General features: G+C 38.4%; 1 protein-coding gene across 3 annotated transcripts in view; it reads left to right on the top strand.

The window, feature by feature from the left end:
* Positions 1 to 10,848: 10,848 nt before the first annotated feature.
* The window catches only part of MINDY3 (MINDY lysine 48 deubiquitinase 3), a 103,312-nt gene continuing 93,649 nt past the window's right edge, over positions 10,849 to 20,511 (top strand). For 2 of the 3 annotated variants that reach the window (XM_036352214.1, XM_036352205.1), the window contains exon 1: positions 10,851 to 11,169. In XM_036352214.1, coding sequence (XP_036208107.1) covers positions 11,076 to 11,169 — 94 coding nt within the window. In that variant the 5' untranslated portion in view covers positions 10,851 to 11,075. Of the gene's footprint in view, positions 11,170 to 20,511 lie in introns of all 3 variants that reach the window. The other variant, XM_036352224.1, reaches the window with a different exon arrangement.

The following is a 20,511-nucleotide window of genomic DNA, read 5'->3' as shown; positions in this document are numbered from 1 at the left end:
CCGGTCAAGGGCACATACCTCAGTTTCAGGTTTGATTCTTGGTGCCTAATGGCAGAAGGCAATCAATTAACGTGTCTCTCACACATCCATGTTTCTCTTTCATCCTCCTCCCTCCTTTCCACTCTCTCTAATAATCAATGGGAAAAAAGAATCCTTGCATCAGGTTAGAAGGGGACCATGGGGAAAAAAGAAGATATATGTAATACTTTCAACAATAAAGATTTAAAAAAATATATTCTTGTATAAGGATTAAAAAGCAACAAGAAAACTTCCTGGGAACAAATGAAAATGACCATACAACAACGCCAAATCTCTGGGACACAGCATAAGCCATCTTAAGAGGGACGTTCATAGCACTACAGGCCTACCTAGAAAGAAAACTTAATAATAAACTATTTAACATTACAACTTAGTGAACTGGAAATAGAACAACAAGTAAAGCCCAGAGTAAGTAGGAGGAAAAAAATAAAGATTAGAGCAGAAATAAATGACATAGAGACTAAAAAAAAAATCAATGAGACTAAGAACTGGTTCTTTGAAAAGATAAACAAGCTCTAGCTGGTTTGGTACAGTGGACAGAGCATCAACCTGTAGACTGAAGGGTCCTGGGTTCAATTCCAGTAAAGGGCATGTACCTCAGTTGCAGGGTCCTCCTTGGCTCAGGCCCTTGCCTGGCTCATGCAGGAGGCAACCAATTGATGTGTTTCTCTCACATCGCTATTTCTCTCTGACTTTCCCTCTCTCTTGCACTCTTTCTAAATACCAATGGAAAAATAACCTTGGGTGAGGATTAGAAACAACAACAACAACAAAAAAAACAAAAAGGAAAAAAAAAGATAAACAAGATTGATGAACTGTTAGTCAGACCCATCAAAAAACAAAGAGAGAGGACCTAAATAAATACAATCAGTAACAAAAGCTGAGAAGTAATAAGTGACATCACAGAAATACTGTGTAAGAAAATTGTAAGAAATTGCTATGAAAATTATATGCCAACAAGCTGGACAATGTGGATGATATGGAAAGATTCCTAGAAAAATACAATTTCCCAAAAACAGAATCAGGAAGAAATCAGAAAACCTGAATAGGCCAATAACAACTTAGGAAATAGAAATAGTAATAAAAATAACAAAAGCACTGGTCTGAACAGCTATATAGGGAAGTTTTACCAAACATTCAAAGTAGAACTAACACTTCAAACTAACACTCCTCAAACTATTCCAAAAAATCTAAGATGAAGGAACATTTCCAAACTCTCTTTATGAGGCCAGATTATTTTAATTCAAAAACCAGATAAAGACACAACAAAGAGAGAGAACTACAGGCCAATATCCCTAATGAGCATAGATGCTAAAATCCTCAACAAGATATTAGCAAATCGGATCCAGCAGTATATTAAAAAGATCACACAACATGACCAAGTGGAATTTATTCCAGGGATGCAAGGCTGATACAATATTTGCAAATCAATAAACGTGATACATCACATAAACAAATTGAAAGACAAAAATCACATGATCATATCAATAGGTACAGAAAAAGCTATCAACAAAATCCAACACCCATTTTTGATAAAAACTCTCTGCAAAGTGGAAATAGAGGGATAATACCTCCACATAATAATGGCCATATATGACAGATCTACAGCCAACATCACACTGAATGGGCAAAAAGCTAAAACCATTTTCCCTAAGAACAGGAATAAGACAGGGATGTCCACTTTTACCACTCTAACTCAACATAGTACTAGAAGTCTTAGACACAGCGATCAGACAAGAAGAAATAAAAGGTATCCAAATTGGAGAGAAGGATGTAAAACCTTCATTATTTGCAGATAACATGATACTGTATATAGAAAAACCTAAAGACTCCACAAAATAACTACTAGATTTAATAAATTTGGCAATGTAGCAGGATACAAAATTAACACCCAAAAATTGATGGCTTTTTTATACAACAATAATGAATTCTCAGAAAAAGAAACTAAACAAACAACCCCATTTTCAATTGCAACAAAAAAATTAAGATACTTAGGAATAAAGTTAGCCAAGGAGGTAAAAGTCTTGTACTCAGAAAACTACAAAATGTTGAAAAAAGAAATAGAGGAAGATATAAACAAGTGGAAGAATATACCATGTTCATGGATTGGTAGAATTAACATAATTACAATGTCCATACTAACCAAAGAAATCTATAGAATCAATGCAATTCAATCCTTATTAAAATACCACCAGCATATTTCACAGATCTAGAACAAATAAATTTTGGAGTATTTGTTCTAGATCTGTGAAATATGCTGGTGGTATTTGACCAGTGATCCCACTTCTGGGTTATATGCTAAGAAAACCAATATACCAATCAGAAAGAACATATGCACCCCAATATTCATAGAAGCACAATTTAAAATAGCTAAGATATGGAATCAGCCCAAGTGCCCATCAGTGGATGAGTGTATAAAAAAAGATGTGGTATATTTACAACATGGAATACCATGCAGCTCTAAAAAATAAGGATCTCTTACACTATGAGAAACCATGGAGGGACCTGGAGAGTATTATGCTAAGTGAAATAAGCCAGTTAGAGAAAGACAAGGGCCATATCATCTCACTCATACATAGAATCTAAAGAACAAATAAACTGATGAGCAAAATAGATCCAGAGACATAGAAGCATGGTACAGAGTGTGGAATCCTGGAGGGAAGGTGTGGGTGGGTTGGTGGGTGGGAAGAGATTAACCAAAGAACTTATATGCATACATCCATGCCCATGGACAAAGATAACAGTGTGGTGAATGCTTGGAGGGAGGGCAGGTGTGGGCTGGAGGGGGTCAGTGAGGGAGGAAAATGGAATATCTGTATAGCTTTCAATAATAAAATTAAAAATTTAAAAAGAGCTTAGTACCATGACTAGCACAAAATGTGATGAATAAATATTACCCACTATATTCAGTATTCTTAAGATTCTGGTCCTCTATATCATTAGTCTGCTCAGGATGCCATAAAAAAAATACCAAGGATTGGTTGGCTAATTTTCTTGCAGTTCTGTAGGCCTCATATGGCCTTTTGTTTGCTTTCACATGGAGAGAGAGAGAGAGAGAGAGAGAGAGAGAGAGAGAGAGAGAGATATCTCTGGTGCCTCTTCCTCTTCTTATTAGAACACCAGTTTTATTCAATTAGGGCCCCATATTTATAAGCCCATTTAACTTTAGTTCTTGTTTACAGGCTTTATCTCCAATACAGTTACATTGGGCATTAGGGCTTTAACATATCGATTCAATGGAGACCCCATTCAGTCTATGGTACCCTCATTAACCTGACATTCCTGACTCATCTCTCTCTAGTAACACTCATGCCAGGTTCTGTCACAGTAGTATTTCATCACCAAAATGTACTCCCTGCCCTCTTTTCTAGTAAAAATTATGACCAGTTCAAACTTCTGAAGATTTCTCCAATACAAATAATGACTCCTTTTTTTTTGTTCCTATGGTATTTTGTTCAAACCATTAATGTAGCTAACTCAAGAATAGTATTTATCAATATGCATATTTATTTTACACAAGAGGCCTAGTGCACGAAATTCGTGCATGGGGGGTGGGTTGCTCAGCCCTCTCCATCTGGGAGCCCTCAGGGAGCTGTCTCCAATCCAGGAACCCTGATGGCTTAGGCCCACTCCGCATGGTTTTCTGCTCTCTGCGGGGCTTGGCCGCTCCGTGCCCGCTGCCCAGAGGCTCTCCGCGATCCAGAGGCTCTCTGCATCCTGCCCCAGCTGTTCCACGTGCACGTTGCCCAGAGGCCCTCTGCAGCCAGGGCAGGATGCTTGCCTCATTGCTGCGGTGATGAAGCAAGCATTCCATCAGGCCACTCACACTGCCCGCTCTCAGCAGCCACCCCCCCAGGACTAGGGGACTCTGGTGGGGCTGAAAGGACTGGGCACTGCCATCTTGTGGCTATGGGTGCCTCCATCTTTGTGATGGAGTGATGGTTAATTTGCATATTTCCCTTTTATTAGATAGAATATGGTTTGTATTACATCCCATAATCATTATATATAGTTATTATTAATAAGCTTATTTTATTAATTTCTCAAGTGATCCTCAAAGAGGGTATTTATTCAATAGAATCTGAGAACATTAAAAAATGTGCTTATTTGTAGATGATGGTACCTTTAAATGATTATGAAGCATTGAAAGAGGAGCAGGTTTTTTGGAAAAAAATGTTTGACTTGACACATATTTAGTTTGAGATGAATGCAACACATCCAAGTGTGAAAATATTATATACTTGTTTAATATAGCCAGTCTTGGATTGATACACAAGTTGGGCTTTGATCTCATTTTATAATATTAGCACAAGCAAGTGATAAGTGACAAATAATCTCTTTTATTCTGTGTTAATGAAGAATAATGCTAAATTATCTCTTTACTCTATTTACTTGCTCAATATTCTTCTTCTTTCCACTCTTTCCATGTATTTTTTTTATTTTTATTTTTTTTATTGCTTAAAGTATTACAAAGGGTATTACATATGTGTCCATTTTATCCCCCCGCCCTAGACAGTCCCCTAGCCTCCCCTATCCCCCAGTGTCTTATGTCCATTGGTTATGCTTATATGCATATATGCATGCATACAAGTCCTTTAGTTGATCTCTTACCCCCCTACCTCCTGCCCCCCAACCCTCCCTGGCCTTCCCGCTGCAGTTTGACAATCTGTTTGAGGCAGCTCTGCCTCTGTATCTTCTTTCCATGTATTTTAACTTCTAAACTGCTTATTTTTAATATCATAAAACTGGACAGGATCTGAAGTAACTGGGATCTTAAGAGTTTATCTAAATTAGTTCCTTTCATTTGTAGATGAAGTAAGCCCACTATAGCTAGTTAAGTAGTTAAGTGACTCATCCAAGGTCACAGTGAGTTCTAAAATAAGAACTAACATTCATATTTTCTAATTCCAATCATAAGTCTATTGCATTATACCAGCAATTCCTAAACAATATTCTTCAGAACAAAACTGCGAGAATCTCGGTGAATAAAATAATTCAAATGTGTCTTTTAACATTGAATACAATCCTCTCTCTTGAACAGTTATAATGAACAACTTGTTTAACTTTATTTAACCCAACATCTATATATATAAAAGCCAAGCGACCAGAATGACCAACGAGTGGAACGACTGGAACGATTGGTTGCTATGATGTGCACTGCAGCCGGCCAGCCGATCTCCCATGTCCCCTACCTCCGGCCAGCTGGCTCCGATTGGCCCTGATCAGAGCAGGCCGGCCAGACCCCACTCGTTCACGAATTCATGCACCAAGCCTCTGGTTTAATGATAAAACCCATTCTCCACCATCTGGATATGGTTCTGGCACTTTTAACAATTCCTTTTTACTACAGCAAGGATTGCTGAAGTCAGAAATAAAGTATAATGCTAATAGGAAATGCTTTGGGAAATGATGTACTGTGTTATCCTTTACTAGTAGTATGACAATACTTGGTTTAAAAGGAACTCAGTATGCTTTGTAAAAATTTATCCTGCTGAGATAAGGTTAGGATAATGCAAAGAGTTTTGTTTCTTTGGTAGATTGATGGTGTTATTGGAAGACATAGGCCATATAAATTAAATAATTGCATTATGAAATGAGTATGAAATAGTTTTAATTAACCTGTCTAGAACTTACTAATTTTATTGTAGGGTGGATTTTTTAAAAAGACTTGATTTCTCCTTGATAAGTGGTGGTACAAATACACTAAAATAGGAGTTGAGGACTTCCAGTTGGAGAATTGTTCTTTTCATGGAAATGTGTAGGACACAGGTAATGAAGCTATTGTGCTTTTATTTGTCATGGAAGTTTTGGGAAAAACAGAAAAAGAATTAAACACAGTTAGAGTTTGATAATAAGGAATTAATTTTGTTACTGTGAAGTAGTAAAGAAAAATCACAGATCAAGAAATATTCCTTTTTTTAAAACTTTTTTTTTCAATCCTTACCTGAGGATATGCCTTTTTTATTGATGAGAGAGAGAGAGACATTAGTGTGAGAACAATGTGAGAGAGAAATGTTGATCCCCACAGGAGCCCCGACTGGGGATGGAAACAGTAGCTCCTTTGTGTAAAGGATGATACTCCAAACAAATGAGCCACACCAGGTCAGGGCAAGAAATATCCCATTTTTTAAAAAAAACATGTTTTTATTGATTTATTTTAGAGAGAGAAAGGAAGGGAGAGGGATAGAGATATAGAAACATTGATGAGAGAGAAACATCAATTGGCTATTCCCTGCATGCCCCCTACTGGGGATCAAGTCCAAAACCTGGGCATTTGCCCTGACCAGGAATCAAACCAGTGACCTCTTGGTTCATGGGTCTAAACTCAACCATTGAGCCACACCAGCCTGGCAAGAAATATTCCATTTTTAAAACTACATTTTAAAAGAATAGCTTTTTCTCCATATCTATAGATAGTTAATAAAATCTATCTGTATATTAATAGGAAGAAAATGACTGTGATGTACTATATTTCTATATATTAATGGAAAGCAAAAGTGTGGCAGACCTCTGAATTTTGATTTTAGAAGTATGCCTTTTTTAGGCTCTATGAACACAAACCCTTTGTCTTTCAGGAAGAGAAATAATTATGCAAGATGTAAACCACCATGCAAATTAATTAGACACTAGAGGTGCGGTGCACGAATTCGTGCAGGGGTGGGGGGTCTGGGCGGCCCACCCCAATCGGGGTCGATCAGGCTGGGCCAGCTGGGGGGAGGGGCTCCAGGTGGTTGGCGGGCCGGCCCCGGCCCCTGGCCAAACTCCTGGTTGAGGGGACAATTTGCGTATTAGCCTTTTATTATATAGGATTTAAGTGTACTAGTCAATACTATATCCCTGATCCCTCATTTGCTGGAAGATAGTGAATTCTTAAGTTACAGTAAAGTTTCATTCCTTCACTAATGCTTACTGAAATCCAGCATTGTTCGGATTTCAAACTGGGGAGAGAACCAAGATGGCGGCATAGGTTAACGCCGGAGTTTGCTGCTTTGAACAACTACTTCAAAAGTGAAACCAAAAAACAGAAGGGACAGCACCCAGAGCCACAGGAACGCCGGCTGAGTGGAAGTCCTACAACTAGGAGGAAAGAGAAACGCATACGGACACTCAGAGGAGGCACAGTGCTGAAGTCAAATTCTGAGGTGCGGAGTGCGCGGAGCAGGCTGGCGGCGGAGGGCGCGGTTGGCGTTTTCAATCGGGAGGGAGTCGCAGACTCTGAGCTCCAGATCCGGGCGAGTCTTTAGGGACCCAGACTCAAACGGGAGAAACGGGACTGTCTGGCTTCGGTCAGAGCGAGTGCAGCTTTCTCTCTGAGCTTTGCAGCTGGTGCTGGGACTCGGAGGGGCAGAGCCCCTGGGGACGGGACTGGGAGCCGCCATGGCTGCTCTCTCTGGCCCACCCTGTTGATCCTGTGCGACCCGCCCCGCCCAAGCCCTGAACAGAGGCATTTGCCGGATGGCCTCAGGCAAAGGCTAGATTAGCACCTCCCTAGAGGACAGAAGTTCTCTCACTGCTGACACAGCTGATTCTCGTGGCCACCTGGCCTGGAGGTCAAACCCTCCCTGGAATTAGCTACAACAATCAAGATTTAACTATAAGACTGCAAACAAAGACCGCTAGGGGGTGCACCAAGGAAGCATAACAAAATGCGGAGACAAAGAAACAGGACAAAATTGTCAATGGAAGATATAGAGTTCAGAACCACACTTTTAAGGTCTCTCAAGAACTGTTTAGAAGCCGCCGATAAACTTAATGAGATCTACAAGAAAACTAATGAGACCCTCGATCTTATATTGAGGAACCAACTAGAAATTAAGCATACACGGACTGAAATAACGAATATTATACAGACTCCCGACAGCAGACCAGAGGAGCGCAAGAATCAAGTCAATGATTTGAAATGCGAGGAAGCAAAAAACACCCAACCGGAAAAGCAAAATGAAAAAGGAATCCAAAAATGCGAGGATAGTGTAAGGAGCCTCTGGGACAGCTTCAAGCGTACCAACATCAGAATTATAGGGGTGCCAGAAGATGAGAGAGAGCAAGATATTGAAAACCTATTTGAAGAAATAATGACAGAAAACTTCCCCCACCTGGTGAAAGAAATGGACTTACAGGTCCAAGAAGCGCAGAGAACCCCAAACAAAAGGAATCCAAAGAGGACCACACCAAGACACATCATAATTAAAATGCCAAGAGCAAAAGATAAAGAGAGAATCTTAAAAACAGCAAGAGAAAGAAACTCAGTTACCTACGAGGGAATACCCATACGACTGTCAGATGATTTCTCAACAGAAACTTTGCAGGCCAGAAGGGAGTGGCAAGAAATATTCAAAGTGATGAATGCCAAGAACCTACAACCAGGATTGCTTTATCCAGCAAAGCTATCATTCAGAATTGAAGGTCAGATAAAGAGCTTCACAGATAAGGAAAAGCTAAAGGAGTTCATCACCACCAAACCAGGATTATATGAAATGCTGAAAGGTATCCTTTAAGAAGAGGAAGAGGAAGAAAAAGGTAAAGATACAAATTATGAACAACAAATATGCATCTATCAAAAGTGAATCTAAGAATCAAGTGAATAAATAATCTGATGAACAGAATGAACTGTTGAATATAATAGAATCAGGGACATAGAAAGGGAATGGACTGACTATTCCTGGGGGGGAAAGGGGTGTGGGAGATTCGGGAAGAGACTGGACAAAAATTGTGCACCTATGGATGAGGACAGTGGGTGGGGAGTGAGGGCGGAGGGTGGGGAGGGATCTGGGAGGAGGGGAGTTATGGGGGGAAAAAAAAAGAGGAACAAATGTAATAATCTGAACAATAAAGATTTAATTAAAAAAAAAAAAGAAAAAAAAAGAAAAAAGAAATCCAGCATTGTTCAAAGCTCCATACTAGCTACTATGAATAAGAAAGGTCCTTGGCCTCCATAAAAATTTATATATCTTGGGGAAGAGTAAATAATTCTTTGCAAATATAAGAATGACAGTAATTGTCATAAGCAGATAAGGTAGGTACTATGAAATTTTTTACTTTAGAGATGGTAAGGACTGAAGAAAGCTTTATTAAAAAGTGGCATTTTTACTAAATCTTGAAGAATAGGTTGGTTTGCAAAAAATAGTGTAAAGGAAGTAAAAATTAGGAGGAAGCCTATGGTTATGAGTCAGGCACTTTGAACAATTCTTTTTAACTAAAGCAAAGGTTGCTGAAGTCAGAAATAAAGCATAAATTAGCAAAACCCTCTTATTTGCAAACTGTAAGGAACCCAACAAATTTTGTCTTTTTTAAAATTCAAAGGTCAGAGAATGGTAAGATCTCTTCTTTTTAAGCAGCACAAAGAGAAGTTTCCACACCCACTAAGTTTAACTGAATGCCTGACAATGATTCAAACCTGGACTTTAGCTCAGGTGTTCCCCATGCACCCTACAGCAGTGATGGCGAACCTCTGACACTCGAACTCATTTTTTTGGTTGATTTTTCTTTGTTAAATGGCATTTAAATATATAAAATAAATATCAAAAATATAAGTCTTTGTTTTACTATGGTTGCAAATATCAAAAAATTTCTATATGTGACACGGCACCAGAGTTAAGTTAGGGTTTTTCAAAATGCTGACACGCCGAGCTCAAAAGGTTCACCATCACTGCCCTACAGTCTCAAAAAGTAGAAATAAGAATGCTCTATCATTTACAAACAGGCTACTTTCAATCTGTTTTCCTACAAATAGCTTTGTCATTCTGCGCTACATCTGGTAGAGACATTTCTAATGCACATTATGCCATGTGTGGTTATGCTTTTGTTTATATTTTTAATAGTTGGTTCAACTTTATATGATTTCTCCAGGCACAGAGGCTGACGGCCTTCAAACTAATGGGGGGATCTCGACACAAACATGCATGTTTCTTCACTGAGACACAACCATGGTCTTAGCATAAATATTACAAGTTTTAAAGAATAGGCTATGCTCTAGGCCAGTGGTTGGCAAACTCACTAGTCAACAGAGCCAAATATCAACAGTACAACGATTGACATTTCTTTTGAGAGCCAAATTTTTTAAACTTATCAAGGGGCCAAAGAGCCGCATGTGGCTCAGGAGCCGCAGTTTACCGACCACGGCTCTAGGCCCTAGGGCAGTGATGGCGAACCTATGACACCCGTGTCAGATGTGACATGCGAACTCATTTTTTTGGTTGATTTTTCTTTGTTAAATGGCATTTATATAAAATAAATATTAAAAATATAAGTCTTTGTTTTACTATGGTTGCAAATATCAAAAAAATACTGTATGTGACACGGCACCAGAGTTAAGTTAGGGTTTTTCAAAATGCTGACACGAAGAGCTCAAAAGGTTCGCCATCACTGCCCTAGGGCTTGGACTTAGCCTCCAGCTAAGACAGTGTCCAGAGGAAGCGTCCAGGATTTCAGAAAAATGGGAGCGCCCACGGATGTGGCATGCCTGCCAACACCAGAGCTTCCACTCTGCAGCGGGGGGTGTGGCTCAGGCTGTTGGAGCATCCCTTTTACACAAAAGGTGGCGGGCTCCAGTCCCGGCGGGGCACATACCCAGGTTGCGGGTTCCTCCGGGTCGGGTGCATGAGGGGGCCACCCATTCATGTTTGTCTCTTACAGCGACGTCCATGTCTCTCTCTCCCTTCCTCCCGGTAAAATAAAACATTTCGGGCCAAGGACTGAACTCAAGATGACCAGCGGCTTCCACAGAGGTCCGCACCTCTTTCCACTTCCGCTTCCGGGGAGGTGACTCCCGGGTTCCTGGGTGTGGTGGGGGTGGTAGCGAGAGAGGAGCCGGAAGTGGGTGGTTCGGGGCTTCCGGTACGGGAAACTTAGCTGCCGCTGGAGCGGGCTTGACAGGCGCAGTCCCTGCGTGCAGGTCTTTCTCCTTTCGCCGGCCTCGCGTCTAAGCTTCCAGCGGCTTTGGCTCTGCCGTCCCGCACCTCCTGTCTCCGGAGCCGCCCCTTCCCCATGTTCCGGGGCGGGAGTCCTGAAAGCCAAGACCCGTTCGCCGGTACCCCATCATGTCCGAACAGACTAAAGAGCTGGTGGAGCTGGTGTGGGGCACCAAGAGCAGTCCCGGTCTCTCTGACACCATCTTCTGCCGCTGGACGCAAGGTACCCGGGCCGGGCTCCCACTTCCAGCGCCGCCTCCTTTGCTCTGGGTCCGGCCGTGACGCTTCTCGCGCGCCCCGCACTCTGTCCCCATTCCCACGCCCCGCTCAGGAACTGGACTTGCTAGAAACGCCCTGCCTGCCCTGGAGGGAGAGGTGGAGGAGGAGAATGGTTACATTAAAGCCCGAAGCGCCTCCGCCGCTCCCGGGACCGCCCTGCGGCTGGAGAGGAGAAAGGGTGGCTGCTGGGCTGCGTGACACCGAGGTGTGCCCTGCGCCCGGGGGTCAGTTTCCCGAGAAGGGCTGTGGTCGCCTGAATCGTGGGCACCTAACAAGGCTGTATGCTATTGGCGTTTGGTCTGATTTTAAAGGAGGGGAGTCCCCTGTAAAGTAGAATGGCTAATCCCAAAAGCAGTTTTGTTGTTTGTGTTTTAATTATGTGGTTAGGCATGGTACGCACTACATAAAGACAGTGTTGGTTGCTACAAAGTGTTTTCTTCACCCAAAGTATCTCCGGTTTTGAGATGGTTTAGTATCAGTTACAGTTAAAAAGGTATATAAATCATAGCATTTCCTGTGGCAGTCTAATTACCAGGTCAAGATTTTGAGTTATATAAGAAGTTTTATTGATAATATGAGTAATACTGAAATAACAATCACATTTATTAAATTTATGCACTGTGCCAGGCCCTTCACTAGGCACTTTATACCTAATTCTTAAGTTTTAGTACTATAACACAGCGGACACATCACTTAAGGTGACTTAAGGCTGGCGAAGTTAAGTGAGGTTAAGAGCATAGTGTTTTGTTAGTAAGGTATCAGTAATGTAGGTGTGTATGTAAAACAGGCCAATAAATAATAGCTATTTATAACTATCATTATTAAAACTTTTTTTAGAGAATACCTGTTCTCAAAGGATTTGGAGGAATTTTAGCGTAGTAAATCTGTCCCTACCTCATAATGTGTATTCTGTAATATAAATTCAGGTATAAGTAAACCTTTCTGGCTCCCAGATATTTATCTTTTAACAGCTGGTAAAAATTAGGATAATAATGTATTATCATCAGGTTATTTAGTCTATCACTATTTTTTGCAGATGAGTCATGAAGGAAGGGTAAATGACCAGGCCAAAGTCGCACACAAATTGATAGAAATTGGGAGTGAATTTATGTGTAATTAGTTTGGCTCTTTTTACACATTTGCTTAAGTCATGTAACTAGTATTTTCTGAAAGGTTGGACACCCACATTTGCAAATTTTATTTTGAAAACATACTTTCCACTTTGATTTATTTATTCTAATTGTGAACAGCTGTAAAGTACACAAGACTGTGGAGGATTAAGAAACTTTTACTTCCCCTGGAATTAGCCAACATTAATTAAACATTTACAGTGTAGAAAAAGATAATATTCAGCTTCATTTATATTAATACTATAATGTAGATTCAAGGAGAATTAAGAGAGGCAGTTCTTGTAATGGTTAAGAGCAGGCTTTGGAATAGGCATACTTGAGTTCTTGGTTTAAGCTATTCTTTAACTTATTTAAGCCTCATTTTTCTTCTCTGTAAAATGCAGATAATAGAGGTGTCAATCTTATAGGGTTGTTGTGAGGATTAAAGACATGTAACTATACTTACGTGCTTAGCACAGTACCTGACATATAGTAAATACTCAGAAAATGGTAGCTTAATTTAAAAAGATTTTGGTTGTAGAGTAAGCCAAAGATCTCTCTCTGGTAGGCACTTGACAATTACAAGAAATTATTACTTATTTGATGGATAATCATTATTTAAAATAGAACTTTATAATGACATTCTAATGCTCTGCCATCTTGTAATCAACCTAAGTTCCTTAACAAGATTCATTCAATCAATACCATTTCAAAATAAAGAATTTATTTATTTTTTGGCTTTTTAGAAAGTGCAGTTATATTGTGTATATGTAATTCTTCAAGGTCTTACATTGATCAAGGTTTCAGGCAATCAAATACATGTTTTTAAGTTTGCACCTCTGAATCAGAAGGATGTTGTTACTGGTTTTGCTATATTAACCGTTTTATTCAATTTATTCATTCTTAGAGACAGAATCCATTGTGAACAATTGCTGTGGCAGTCATTTGGGATTATGGGACTAGGAACAAGAGACACTGCTCTGCTGTACCTGCCTTACTGCATTCATAATGTGACATTAACTTTGGCTTTAATTCAGTCTGTAACTGTGCTTTGAATTGGCAACTGTAATCTCATAGTCAGTTGGAAGCAAGTTATAGGTGCCAGTAGTTTGGAGTGAATATTTATAAAATTATCTAGGGATATTTCATTTATGAAACTATATTGATTGGTCATGTTAAATTGTTTTTTTTAAACCCTCACTTGAGGATATATTTTTATTGATTTTAGAGAGAAAGGATGGATGGGATATATGTATCACTTGGTTGCCTTCTATATGTGCCTCACCTGGGGATGGAACCCACAAGCTAGGTATGTGCCCTGACCAGGAATTGGAGCCACAACTTTGTATGGGAGGATGCCCCAATTATCGAGCAGGCTTTGGAATAGGCATACTTGAGTTCTAGGGCAGGTCTTGTTAATTATTTTGATGTGTTAAAACAGTAAGCTGCAGGAGTTTACATAGTACAAAGTCTCGCCCCCCACCCCCCTGTCTTAATTGATTTGGCATTTTTAGATAATATGTTAAACAACAGGCCTCAAGAGTGGCACATAGTTGTTGTTTTTTAAAAATCATTTGGCAGTTTTAGATAATTCTCTCCTCTCCTGAAAATCCTCTTTTTTCTTCTTTTAAAGAGTAGAGTTTTGGGGAGTTTGCCAGTTTTTATTTTAAAGGAAACAGTCACATAATTTAAGGGTTTTAAGTTTTTTAACTTGGAAAATTATTCTCTCCTGCCTGCTCTCCTTCTACTCAGTTGAGGAAAAGCATATATTTTTCTACCTCCTTATTCATAAGCATCATTTATTCTCCTCTCCCTTCTTCCCACAAACTACGAGTGTTCCAAGCCTCTGCAGCTTAGATTTAGTAGGGTGGGAGAGAAGACAAATAATAAATATAATATAGCAAAAATTAAGTTATATATAATAGTTAGAAGGTAAAGAAATAGGGAGTTATGGAATGGCGTAGCCTGGATGGGCCTCGTTTGAAGATGAGATTTGAGCAAACACTTTAAGTAACTGAATTAGTAATGCAGATAACTGAAAAAAAAACAACAACAACAAAAGAAAAACAAAACAAAAAACAAACAAACCAAAAAAACAAAACCCCACAAAAAATAAACAAACCCAAAGTTCCGGGCAGGGAGAATAGCCATTATAAAAGACTTAAAACAGAATATTCCTGGCTTTTTGTTCAAGGAACAGGAAGGAGGTTAGTTTGGCGGAAGAGGGAATGAGGGAAGGGGAGAGTAATAAAAGATGAGGCAAGAAATATGTCCCAAATTATATAAGGCTTTATAGGCCATTTTAAGCTTTGGCTGTTATTCAGAATGCAATGAAAGGTCATTGAAAGACATAGAGCAAAGGAAAGACATATGGGACAATTTTTTAAAGGATTGGTCAGACTGCTGTGTTTGAGGTTAGACTATAGTAGATTGAATGAGACAACAAGATCAAATGAGAGAGAATTGTGGTAATCCAAGGGCTTTGGACCAGGTTATTAGTAGTGGAGATGGTAAGAAGTAGTCAGATTGGTCACATCCCGGCTGAATCAAAATAAGTTATCTAGATCGAATAGAAGCAAATATTAATCTCATTATAAATGAAAACATTTTGACTCATTGGAATTTTTTTTTTTAAATTTAAATTCTTTATTGTTTGGAATTTGTTTCTTTTTAGTATTGATTGTCTAGCTCATTGTTTGGTAAACATTTTCTGTCAAGGCGAATATCTTTATTAACTCATCTCTGCCATTGCTGCAAAAGCAGCCCTATATAATATGGGTGTGGCCATGTTCCAACGCTGCATTTAGACAGCCTGATCTAGATTATAAACTGAAAAACCATTTCCCCCCTTTTTAGCCCCCTTTCTCCAAATTTTATTATGGTTTCACATAAGGATTAGCCAGAAAGGAAGAAACCCAGTTTTGCTATTTATAACAATTCAGTGGTATGGTGGTTTTTTTGGGGGGGGGTCGGAGGAGGGGATGGCGGGGGAGGTCTAATTAATTGAAATGAGAATTTTGGACTTGCAGTCAAGGACAGTTTTTGTTACATAATATAAAAAAATGAGATTTAACAAATAACTTAGGAAAACTTAGGGATTAGTTAAGATATAAGTATAAAATATATTTAGGAAATAATACATTTGGATTTAAATTCCAAAATATAGTTGGATGCTTATTATAAAGTGATTTAACATTTTACCGAAGTTATAAAATGATGCACAAGTATCATTAATTTTTCTTCCAAAGTGAGGATAAGTTAAAACTGTGGATCATGTCATTTTAGAGATTTTTGTTGCTGTTGGAAGCCTTTTATTTCTCAAAAATATAGATTTTTTCATTCTCCAACATACCTAAGTTATAATTCATCTAAATCCAACTTTTAAAAACTCAGTTTGTAATTTTATATGATAGTTTGTTTCTTAGTCTTTTGAATATATAATCTGTTTTTTAGCTCATGATATCTTATATTTGTATTATTATTTACAGTTTTTAAAAATCTTACTTAATCCTTGCAGCAGTCCTGAGAGCTAGCAAAGGACAAATGTAGTTATCATTTCTACAGATGAGGAAACTGAGGCCTGGTGCGGATGTGGCTCCGCCAATATCATGTAACTTGTAATGAGAAGCCATGTCTTCCTGTGGCCTTTTGTTTACATGGCAGACTGGAAATGTAGAGGCAGTAATTGTCGAACTGGTTTGAATAGTGTATATTGCATAGTTAGTCATATGAAAATAAGAGACTGGAAAATTCGGAGGTTCATGGCTGAGATTTAAATTAGTTGTGAGTTATAAGACTGACAGACTTCTATGTCTGCAGTACAATGGAATGTGATACAAAATGGAATATTTAGGATCAGAAGTTTTTGATGGCTGTTTCTAATGTAATCAGAAAAAACAGCCATTTTATGATAAATTAATTCCATTTAAAACTAGGAAATAATTTGATAGAGAACAAATGACAAGAAAAAGAACTATGTCCTTAAAAATTCAAACTCAAGTGAAACCTTGTAAAAGGAGAAACCTACTTAGCATAGTCCTGTTTTAGGGTAGAATACTTAATTTTTTTTTTTTTCACTTTTTTTTTTTTTTTAAGTGATCTGCCTGTCAAGTATGTGATTTACCATGAAACATATTTTATGACTGTGACAATGTTTTTTTTGTGTTTGTTTTTTTAAAAAAATATATTTTATTGATTTTTTTACAAGAGGAAGGGAGATAGTTAGAAACATCAATAAGCGAGAAACATTGATCAGCTGCCTCCTGCACACTCCGTACTGGGGATGTGCCCGCAGCCAAGGTACATGCCCTTGACTGGAATCGAACCTGGGACCCTTGAGTCCGCAGGCCAACGCTGTATCCACTGAGCCAAACCGGTTAGGACAGAACACTTAATTTTTATTTATCTGACTTCATGTTAAGCTCCAATAACCTTTGTTCATTATCAGTTAACACACTCAAATATATGTACTGTAATTAAACAGAATTTGGCATAAAGCAGAATTGCCTAGAATTTTCTCCATGGGGTTTTTATATCTAAAGTACAAAAGCAACTCACTATAATACAGTTTAAACTATAAGCCCCATCCATGGTTCTTGAAAAATGCATTACATTATTAGTAATTTTATGGAAGGCAAGAATATAAACCCATTACTGATTTATATTTTTACATATCCTGAAAGTTTGACAGAGCCTAATTTTGCTTTTGAACATAGGCCCAACACGAGGGACTCTTTCCTTATTCCCAGTAAGGGAAGAATTAGACAAATAGTGGAGGCCTCTGGCCTCACTTCTTTTTCTTAGGTTGGACCTCAGATTTGGTTGTCTTAACATGAAAACCAGCACCATTTCATTTGTCCTTCTTAAAATTTCCCCATCTGCCTTACCTCTTTCCATTCCTCCATTTAGCCTATCATCTACTTCTCCCAGGCTATTGTGTATTGCTAGAAAAAATTGTGGCCAGCAAGAGTACAAATGTAGTAATCAAACCTTAGCTGAGCCCTCAATGTTTCTCTAAGTTCTGTATACTTGCTAGCTTTTATGTTTTTCAAAATTAAAATTCGCCTCTTTTATTTCCCTCCCTCTTAATGAGTAGCATCTTTTTATCTAAATATTTTACTTAAAAGCCAGCTAAGAGTTATTTCTCCTGGGTCAGTGGCTGTCAACTTTTTTGAACTCAGGGCTCCTTTACACTCTAACAATTATTTAGGATTTCAGTATGAAAAAGAAAAATTAGACCTGTGGCATTGTTCTACATTTTTGCAGATTTCTTTAATGTCTAGCTCATCAGAAGAAACTGGAATCCCCCCTTGCTTCTCCATTTAGTCTGTTGCAATATGTTGTTTTGGTTGAAGTGCATGCAGAAAATCCAGCCTCACACAGATACATAGTTGCTAAGGTAGGGGTATTGTAATAGCTTTTTCAGACAATTATGGATATTCTTCTTTGATACTACACTACTATAAGTGGTAGTTCCTTAGAGGTTAGTTGCAATACAGAACCTGAAGCCATATCTGTAAACTTTTTTGTGCTCCGTTAAATTGAAATCCATTGTTTGGTTTGTACTTTGAAAGGATCTTTTACCTATACATTAGTTTCTAACAGCATGCATTGGTCATTTGGAAATTATTGGTCCATTGGTTTATACAGAGCTTTCAAATGTTAACACATTTCATTATATTATATCAAAGGTCACATTTATTATTATAACTACTGATCTCATTAGAGAATGAGTATTGAGAAGCTGTGAAGCTGACAGTGGTGGACACAAGATATGTAGAATTTTAGTTATTGTTTGAAACCTTGAAATGTTATCAGAGGCAAAAATAATCAGTTATTTTCCTTGAATTATCAGGCTTACTTCATTTGTGAGAAATTGTCTGCCAAATACTCATGTCTGAATAATCGTAGTTTGTCAGCAGCACCTCAAAGTAAAAACAGGGCTCCACAATAAATCAGATCAGCCTGCAGTTCAAACAATTGTTCATGAGCTCTTCTTTGAGACAGCTATCAACCTTAGTATGTAGCAGAAGGGCTTCATGGGTAGTTTTATTTTGTCACATAGAATATTTTTTAAATGGGCATTGTATTCATGGTCAAGATTTAATAAAATTAGTAGTTTTTACTGCATCAGTATGGACATGTTTAAATTAGCTATCTCTGTGTGTTTGAGAGCATATGGTAGTGTTTATTAGAGCAATGATTGCTGGTATAGCTCAATGTCACTGCCTTGATGTGTGTTTAAGGCACCGGCAGTTTAACTCAGTATTGCTTTTGCACCATTACTGTGAATGAAAAGGGCAAGGAATGTATTGGTATTGCCATGAAAATGATGTTAACCTCTAGCAGGTCAGCCGAAAGGGTCTTTGACTTCCAGAGCTCTGTAGACCATACTTTATCCACAGCTAGCACCACCACACCACTTTCTCAGCTCTTTCAGGACTTAGAATCCTTAAACTTCTTTCTCACATAATCATTCTTTTCATTTTTTAAAACTCAGCCCTTTAGTCTATAAAAATAATTATTCTTTATCCAGCTATCCTTCACACTGTCATCCTTTTCCCCTTTTCTTGTTTGACAAGTAGTTTGCATTTACTGTTTGTTTCTCCTTGTATTCTGAATTGCACCATAACCCTTTAAAATAGGGCTACTCTCCCCAGTGCTCTAAATTTATTTTTTTTAGTATTCCTAGTTACATGCTTAATTCAGTTTTGTAATTTATGTTTTAACTCAACAGCATTTGTAATGATTGACTAGTCTTTGCTTCCTGATTTTTTCCTTCTAGGACCTCAGTGTATTTTTCTCTTACCTTTTTAATCATTGTCAATCTCATTTACTGACTTACACTCTGTTCACTTTTGGTTCTTAACTTCATTATCTTTGTTCTTCATGTTCTTATTCATTTTAACTGTCAAGTTGATGTTTCAAATTGCTATCTTTAATCCTAACTCCCTACTCCATGATCCAGACCTATAATTCCCATTCATTCTGAATGTTGCCAAATGGTTGTCTTATATTTTTGAGACTTAACTTGACATGCCTAGAAACAAACTCCCATTATCTTCCCTCCCAAAACTTCAACAATAATTTACTGAGCATTAACTATATGACATAGTAGGAAAACTGTGGTCAGTGGAACAGACAAGCTACCTATAAGGCAAGAAATTTAATAAACAAGTAACAAACAGTGTAATTACAGAATATGTATAGTAAGTACTGGTTGTGCTGAGATGGTAGGAGAGATCTTAGATAGGTTTGCCAGAGAATATATATCTGAGGAGTTAATAACTAAATTGAGTCCTTGAGAATGAGAAGGGTTCAGCTATATGAAGAGAAAAGGAGAAAGAATATTTCATGCAGAGGGAATAGCAAACATCAAGGCCCCAGGTAAAGACCTTGGGATGTTCTAAGGGCCTAATGCCTCTGTAGATGATGAAAGTAAGAGTGAACTAAGGGAAGGTTGGATTGATTGATCATACATTGTCTTTAGGTCATAAAAAGGAGTTTGCATTTCATTCTTTTTGTTTGTTTGTTTGTTTTTCTATGCATTTCATTCTAATTGCAGTGAGAAACCATTGAAATATTTTAAGCAGGCTGTGACAAAATTACATTTCCATTTCTAAAATATTCCTCTGGTAACTATGGTGAACCCTTGTTGAGGGTAGGGGTGGGGTGGAATGGAGAGATCTGATTGGGAATTCTTCAGTATTCTAGGTGAGAAAGAGATGATGGTGGTTTGAACCTGAAAGTAGACTAGAGATGTGATAGAAGTGGACAGACACAAGGTATGTTTTGGAGCCTTGAACTAAGGGGATCTTATCTTAAGGTGAAGCCTAAAGGTCAAGTCGGAGTTTTATCAGAGAAAGGATTAGCATATATTTCAAGCTGAGGGAACGTGTTCAAAGCGTAAGAAACCAGAAAGAAAATTGATATTTGAGGACCTGAAAGAAGCTGAGCATGCTTGGAGTCTTAAGAGAGAGCGTGGCAAAGGATGAGGTAGGAGACATATCCAGAAGCCAGATCACACAGGACCATGTTAAAGTGTTTAGAGTTTGTCTATGTCTGTACTAAAACCTGGGAGTAGATGAGTTACCCTGGGAGAATGTGTAGAGTGAAAAGAACATAGATTCTAAAGCCAACACCTGAGGAACATTAGCATTTAAAAGGAGTTGATCAAG

Source organism: Myotis myotis, unplaced genomic scaffold (genome assembly GCF_014108235.1).
Source record: "Myotis myotis isolate mMyoMyo1 unplaced genomic scaffold, mMyoMyo1.p scaffold_m19_p_1, whole genome shotgun sequence".
Lineage (NCBI taxonomy): Eukaryota > Metazoa > Chordata > Mammalia > Chiroptera > Vespertilionidae > Myotis > Myotis myotis.
This window is presented reverse-complemented; position numbering and strand designations above follow the sequence as displayed.